Source organism: Pezoporus occidentalis, unplaced genomic scaffold (genome assembly GCF_034315485.1).
Source record: "Pezoporus occidentalis ecotype Australia unplaced genomic scaffold, CSIRO_AGI_Poc_V1 ctg11, whole genome shotgun sequence".
Classification (NCBI taxonomy): domain Eukaryota; kingdom Metazoa; phylum Chordata; class Aves; order Psittaciformes; family Psittacidae; genus Pezoporus; species Pezoporus occidentalis.
The window spans coordinates 3,790,089-3,797,765 of NW_026912886.1; the positions used below are offsets into that span (position 1 = coordinate 3,790,089).

General features: G+C 41.7%; 1 protein-coding gene across 1 annotated transcript in view; it reads right to left on the minus strand.

Moving 5' to 3' along the window:
- The window catches only part of MYZAP (myocardial zonula adherens protein), a 59,237-nt gene extending 52,178 nt beyond the window's left edge, over positions 1-7,059 (minus strand). Inside the window, exons 1-2 of the mRNA XM_062627494.1 lie at positions 6,853-7,059; positions 731-820 (exon numbers count right to left, since the gene is read on the minus strand). Coding sequence (XP_062483478.1) covers positions 731-820; positions 6,853-6,936 — 174 coding nt within the window. The 5' untranslated portion in view covers positions 6,937-7,059. The remainder of the gene's footprint in view (positions 1-730; positions 821-6,852) is intronic.
- Between the last annotated feature and the right edge of the window lie 618 nt (positions 7,060-7,677).

Sequence of the window (7,677 nt, forward strand, 5' to 3'; positions counted from 1 at the left end):
CTCGGGTCGGGCTGGGTATCGGTCGGTTGGTGGTGAGTGGTTGTATTCTCTCTCCTTGTTATTTCCGTTATCATTATTATTATTATTGGTGGTAGCAGCAGTGATTTGTGTTATACCTTAGTTACTGGATGGTTCTTATCTCAACCCATGGGGGTTACATTCTTTTGATTCTCCTCCCCGTCCCTCCAGGAGTGAAGGGAAGAAGAGGGGGAGTGAGCGAGCGGCTGCGTGGTTCTGAGTTACTGGCTGGGCTTAACCCATGACAGTACATCACCCATCACCAAAATTAGCTGACACAGCAAAACATCTGGGTTTGAGCTCCCTACACATTAAGGCTCAAATCTAGCACACTCTTAAGCCTACCTGAAATATAAAATCCCCTTCAGGTGAGGATCAAGATCCTGTTTAAAGTAATACCTGTTCTTGATAGCAGTTTCCTACTCTTTAATATATAAATATTAAATAATCAAGTCTTAAAAGTACCTTAGTCACAAATCACCTACAATCTCTATGCTGTTCCTCTACTACTGTCCCACTTTACATACAATTTTGCTGTCCTCAACTGCAAAGCTCAGGCTTAAAGTTCACAGCTGACTTGCTCAGCTTCCACATGTTCTGTGGTCTTCTGAGATCTGGGCTTTGGGCTCCCAAAACAACTAAATTAGCTTCTGTGGATGGCAACATTTAGTCCTTGCTTATACAGAATTTAACTTTGATTCTCAAAACTTACGTTTTTCTTTCTTTCAGGTTCCTTTGCTCCCTGTTCAGGCTGTGAGCCTTCATCAGGAGGTACAGTCAAGCGTAACCTACAGACATTCATCTGAAAGAAAAAGAAAGGTTTGCTTTTAGATTTACGTGTTAAAAACAGTTACTTTAATAACTTATATTACAGAATGAACTGTACCAACATTCAAGTTTTAATTTAGTATTTTTTACCTGCTGCCTCACAGCTGACAAAAGATTCTTTTTTTTAAAGTTGGAGGGGGTTTTAGCTGGCAAGAAATAATTCAAGGGCATCCCCATAATTACATACCTGAAATAGCAAAAATCCATTTCAATCAACAGTATGTTCTTATGTACTCATAAATGACATTGACAGCTGAGATAACAGAACAATGAACATGATTTTCTAGTTTCTCAGTTCGGTTTGCAGATTTAGCATACTTTTAATCTTCAAAGGGGATTATTTATAAACATAATGGGTATTCCGGACTGAATGCTTCTTTTCTGTTCAATATGTATCCAAGCACTTGATCCAAGGATACTTTAGCACTGCAATTCCACTGAGTGTGAATAGAAATATTATTGAAATCTGGTACATACAAGTTGTTTGTAAAAATTAAGCTTCAAAACACTTCAGAGAAAATTGAAGAGGTATTGTTTCCTATCTGATTTCAAAAAAGCCATTCTCTCACTGAGGAAAGAGGCCAGTGGGGCTGATACCTTTCTACGCCCAATTACAGTTTGCCTTGCTTTTGTCTGAGATCTTTGGTGTAATGATATTCTTCAAACAACACATTCCATACAAGAAACTTGGTTAAAACTTTCAGTCTTTGTCCTGTTCATGAGATATTTTCATGGAAAACAACTGCAAGTCCTAAGCAGAGCACAGAAAATAATGAAATGAGAAATTTTTCTATTCAAATTTGAAGCTGTTCATTGATAACAAACTCTTAAGGCTCTTTCTCAAGATGTCTAAAATATCTCTTTCATGATTACTGTGGGCCATCACCACTGTTCTTCTACAGTCCAGAATCTCATTAGATCTAGGTTTCTCTCTTTTCTCTTAACTGCCGACTTCAGCCATGTGTAATGTGTACCTTCTCTCTGAAATATACCTTTTAATTGCACTTGTCCAAGCTCACAGCTTGTGTCTTGGTCACAACAGCACTTCCTTTCGCCTTGAAAATGACAAGCATGTCTGCTCACAGGCATTCAGAGCACAGCAGCAATTACTTTTCACAGACCCCAAATTTTACCATTTTATAATTCACTTCTTTCAACTGTCACTCATATCAATTAAGCTAACTTGACTTAACTTTCAAGGCTCTTTACAACACAGCCTCCTCAGAGCACCACTACTCAGCATGACAAGGATTCCTGGTTTCCGTTTCCAAACAATGTACCTTTTTTAACTTTACCAACAAGCTTTAACCTTTTCTTACCAAGCAAAAGCAGTTGGAAGAACTACCTGCAAATACCTGCAGCAACTTCACTATTTTAATTCCACCCTTTCTTTAAATCTGTTGAAACAACAAATCAACAGTGTTTAGACTACTGGTATGCTGCCAACTGGATTTTAAAAATACTACTTTATATTGGTTTACATCTTCCTCTCAGTTTGGTATTGCAGGTCTGCAAGGCCTTCTACCAATAAGGAACAGTGTCCTGAAACACAGATACGGTTCCTGTAAAGTATGTTAGCTGTGTCCATATTATAAAGATGAAGGTGAAATATAATCTATTCTTTAGACACTTTTGTGGAGGCTACTTTTTGTGCAGTGGGCTACTCACCATTAATTCGTCATTCACCCACCTGCTAGCAAATCAAGAACAAGAAGCCACAAAGAAAGTGATATAAGCCCCCCAATACTTAGTATAAAAGAGGCTATGCTTTCACAGTTGCTAAAGAATTCTGAAATTTTAAAGTGAATTCTTGCACATTGGCTTTTGACACTGATTGTCTGCTGTGTTCTTCTGAGAACGCCAGACTCTCCCCATAAACTGCAGAAGCTGCAGGTGCTTCCTGCTTACAAGTTAGTTATCAAGATGTATTAATTAGAAACTTCTCAACTTCAGAGCTTATTGATTCGTAAGGTAATTAATGCTACCTTTTCTCACCTATTCATTTTTCATTTCCCTATGCTGTCCCTTCCCATTAGCTTAGCAAGGTTCTTTCCTCTTAAAACATGGCTGTTTACCACAAGAAGGGAAGCAGAATCTGGCATTCCTCCATATAGGCAAACAAAGAAAGACCAGGCCCATAAATAGGAAATAGAACTGAATTTGTGCTGTGCTGTGCAGGAAGTGACGGATGAGGCCAACTTTTTCTTACAGCGATTTCAAATGAAGAAAAAATAGATTAAAATGATTGAAAGGGTTGTTAGAAGAAAACATTAAAAATACCTCAAATAAATAGGAAGAGATAATGCCTGGCAACATGAAGTTAGGAGAAATGGAATTGTGTATGTTTCCCCAAAGCTGGCAAATGGCTTGCCTGTTAGTCAATATGGGACTAATTATAGTCAACATACTTATAGATAAACACAGTACAGTGATTGTAAATAAGTTATTATCCCTGTACCTGTACACCAGTTAGTGAATCATGACTGCCTGTGATGTTACAGCAATCATGTGTTAAAGGGTTACTATGAAGGAAATCACAGAAGCCCAATGCAGATGGCAGTCAAATCACAACTATGTTGGAAACACAAATTAATAGTGGTAATTTGTTGAGACTAAAACCCCTGCACGAGCAAAGAGTTGTTACCATTTAAACTGGTTTTCTTGGTCTTTTCTTTTTACACTGCCTTCTCCATTACCCCTAAAATCATTCCCCCCCCAAATCATTCCCCCCCTCTTCATTTCCACACTATCTTACTTTTAAAGTACCTCAAATCAGTATCATATGTTTGGCAGTATTTCTGACAAAATACAAGTTTGAATGCTTTACTTTGCAGCCTGTTGCATGCAAACACCAAACACAGGGTGGCATTGGTAATCATCTAACGATTCCAGCCTTGAAGCCAGGCCCAGTGAGGCTTGTACAGAAGTGGCAAAGTACCACCCAATTCCTCGCTAGGACAAACTTATACAGGCTGTACTTTTGCAATCGCTTATAACAATAGGACTTCCTCAGCATCCCTTGGGAAATAGCAGCAAACGTACAAAGTAGCCATTCACTCCCGCTCCTCCTGAGCCACAGAAGATGTACTCTACCTAAGGACAGAACTACAGAGCAATCTGTTAAAATTCAAGAACACTATAGAGATTGGAAGGGAAAAATAACAGGCACTGCCTTTTTCTCTAACCTCCAGAAGCAATTATGAATACTGTACCTATGCTGTTCTGCTATGCAGCGCTTTCTGGAGAAACAACGCACTGTACCTTCTGTCAGCAAGTTTACTTGACCAAATGAATGAGCAGGCTCACATGGAAATTGCAGCAAACCCTCCTCCAACAGCAAACCACTGCTGCAGTGATGCCTTAAAATGGAAATTAAATGGTAACAGGAGGGGCCTCGACTTAGTGCCAAACAGTGGCAGAATAATGTGCAACTGAAGATGAAGGCGTAAACTCCAGAAACAAATTGGGTTATTCAGAGAGAAAACAGGGAGGAGAATGAAAGAGGACTCCCCAAGCAAGGAAAAGGCTGTGATACAATTTCCTTCAAATGCTGACTGACAGTAAGAACAAATGAGGAAAACCAGGGACAGATATGTCTTCTACCCCACTTTTATGCCACTGACATTGTAACTTTGTGAGTATAACTTCAGAAAGATATACTGGGTAGAAGAAGAACTGGGTATCAGATTTTCTAGCCTTTAGTTTGATTTGCAGCATCTGTAGCTACAGCAAGCCAACAACATAAGTAATCTTAATTGTGCCAACATTTTGTGTTCACTCCTGGCTTTTTGACACCAACAACCCAGGAACAGTATTTCCAAAGCTTGTCTGACATCATTTGTGAGATGAATACGCAGACATGAAAACAAAGGCTGAGAGGTTCAGCCCAGCACTCCACAAGACAGCTAAAGTTTGCTGAGTGCAATGTAAATTAACATGTGAAGATATGCTCTTTTACCAAATTTCCAAGACGCTAGTGGGACAACATAGATGAGAGCTACTGCAGTATGGCAGTTAAGAAAAAAAACAATCTAGGTTAGTTAAAAATGTTAAGAATTCATGGCCCAGATCCACAATCAACATGCATGTTTACCATCCTACTCAATTCACTAGGGTGCAACTTAAAACAGAGATGACAGATTCAGTCTGAGTAATGTCCTTCAGCCTCTTCTTCCCCATTCTAAAAACTAAAGCGCCCAGAAAGCCATTGATCATAGTTAACTATATACTGAAATAATTAACAGTAGCATTAAAATAATGAGCAATGTTTTTATAGAATAACCAAAGTTACTCGTACAGCAATAGAAAAGTACAATCTGTTCTACTAAGCATTCTCATTCTAAGATTTTTTACAGTACCCCCGCAGGGAAGACACCAAAAGATATTGAGCTAGATACTAAGCTAGATCAATATTTATCTAGCTTCAACATAACTTTAGAGTAAACACCACCCAAATCTAACACTGGTGATCTTTCTAACGTCTGATACTAAAATAGTTTTGAATAGCATGTTTGTTGAGTAACTATCCTACCAGCTCAATGGCCAAAAATCATTCACTCTGCCTAAGACCTGATGTTAGCTTTAGACCTTAAAGGTGAAAGCAGAAAAGAACTAGATATTTAATCTCAGTCAGTCCTAAAAAGCAAAGAAGAAAGTACTTTCCTTGGTCATTTATCTGTTGATTAGCCTGCTCCATTTATGAAATCTCTGCTACGAGATTCCCCACACAATTAAACAGCACTTTTCTTCTGACCACAGGCACACAGGAAGGTGACACGCATCTTTCATTTATTCAGCAGTTACTCTAACTGTCTTCCTCCCCTCTTTTGAAAACTCATGGTAAGGGAATCACATTTCACTAAAAAAAGCAACAGCAGCTTCTCAGTGGGTTTTATCCGCAGTTTAGGTTTTACCAGTTTCCTTAAGAGAATGTATCAAATACAGCTCATTTTACACTGTCCCTGAGAAATACATCATAGGGATGAAAGTAAGAAAATTATCACTTTAACAACTTCTCTTAGCTTTAACTTCTTTAAGAAATACTAAAACAGGAAAACTCCAAGGAAACATGGAAGATACGTAGGAACATAACTGGATTACCAAGTCATCTTAGTTTTTCCACATACATGAACAATATCATTGTTATGAAGGCAAAGGATTTTTTTCTGCGGAAGAGCCTGACCCTCATGTTATCCTGTAAAACATGGCAACATGGCATTCCTCATTGTTTCAATTATGAACTCGTATTTTTGGAGTGTCAAAACAATCACTACATAATTGAAGAAGCATCATGACCACACGATTGTATTCCTTTGTAAGAACAACTTTATAAGTTATTGTGATTTATTTCTTCACACGTGGAAAATGCGTGCACAATGACAATAGTGTGCTTACAGCAGCAAAACAGAACTATTTAAAACAGGGTGCCTGTAGAGACATTCCTGTCGTTATCTGCCAGAATTTTAACAACTTTTTAGAAGCATTTCTCAACAGATTAATACAGCATTATTAGCCATCTCATTTATGAAAATTACAAAAGACACATCAGTAAACCGTATTTCTGTATTTGAGGAGCCGATTATAAAAATAAATTACTATTGCCATCTAAATCATTACGGTGAGCTTCCTCATGGTAGCTAGAGCTTCAATAGGCAAGTTCTCAGTTGTAAATACCAACGCTCATTTGGGGGGGCGGGGGGGGAGGAAAAGCGGAGGGGAAGTCGTCTCCAACACAAGCACACCTTCCTCGCAGGTTTCCCGAAGAACAGCCAGGGACTAGCACTAACAAAAGCCTTGCAGGACACCCCAAAAGCTCTTCATTTCCCAGTACCTACTACGAAAGCGCGAAAAGGTGCTCTCGCACACCGCAAGCTGCACCTGAGAACGCCGAAAATAAGCAAGGGAAACTCTAAGGGGAGGAAGAGGCGGGAGAGTGCGTATCAAACCGCCGCTTCGCCCAGCAAGGTCCGCAGGACCTCCCGCCACCCTCCAAGCTGCCCCTCGCACCTTCCGCCGGGCGCGGCCGCCGTCGCCGGGCGGCCTCCGGGGGGTGGTGGCGGTGACCGTGAGCCCCGAGCTGTAGCGCAGCATCCCCGCGGCAGGCGCTGACTGCGGCTCCCGCGGCGCCGCTCCGCCCCGGCGCACATGGCCGCGGGCGGCCGCAGGGGCCGGGCTGCGCGGCGGGGGCGGGCCAAGAGTGGAGCTCCGCTCCGCGCAACTCGCGCCCCACGCTGGCTCCTGTGCCACGGAGGTGCCCGACTTCCACTCGGGGGCAGCCGGGCGAAGCCACTGAGGGACGCGGCCCCGCGAGAAAGGTGTCCTTGGGATGCTGAGGTCCCATCAGAGCGGCATCCCCTCTGCTCCCGAGAGTTTTGGTTGTTGGGTGTGCGGCGTGGGGTGGAGGGCACTGAGAGGAGACCAGATCAGTGTATCACTCAGCTCTTCCCGAACAGTGGAAAATAGAGGCTAGGGCTCAGAGGAACCACTGAAGGCCACTCAGTATCGTTCTCTTGTACCCACCTGAGTGCTCTAACCAGAGAGTGCTATGGGAAAGCTGGACACTGTTCTCCTTTCCTTCTCACAGCTGTAATTCATAAGCCACTCAGGCCTTTCAGTTTGTTAGCAGTGCTCCAAGAACAGGTACCAGATTGATCAGAAAACACCCAGATCCTAGACAGCCTTGGGTGAGAGGCACAAAGCTGATGCAGCTCAGTGCATGAGTGAATGTCAGCCTTAGTGCCAAAGGTCCAACAAGGAGGTGAGTCTGGTGCACTAGAATCAATTGGCCCTGAGCCAGGTTGCAGGTGTGGACTTCAGCATTTCAGATGCTCA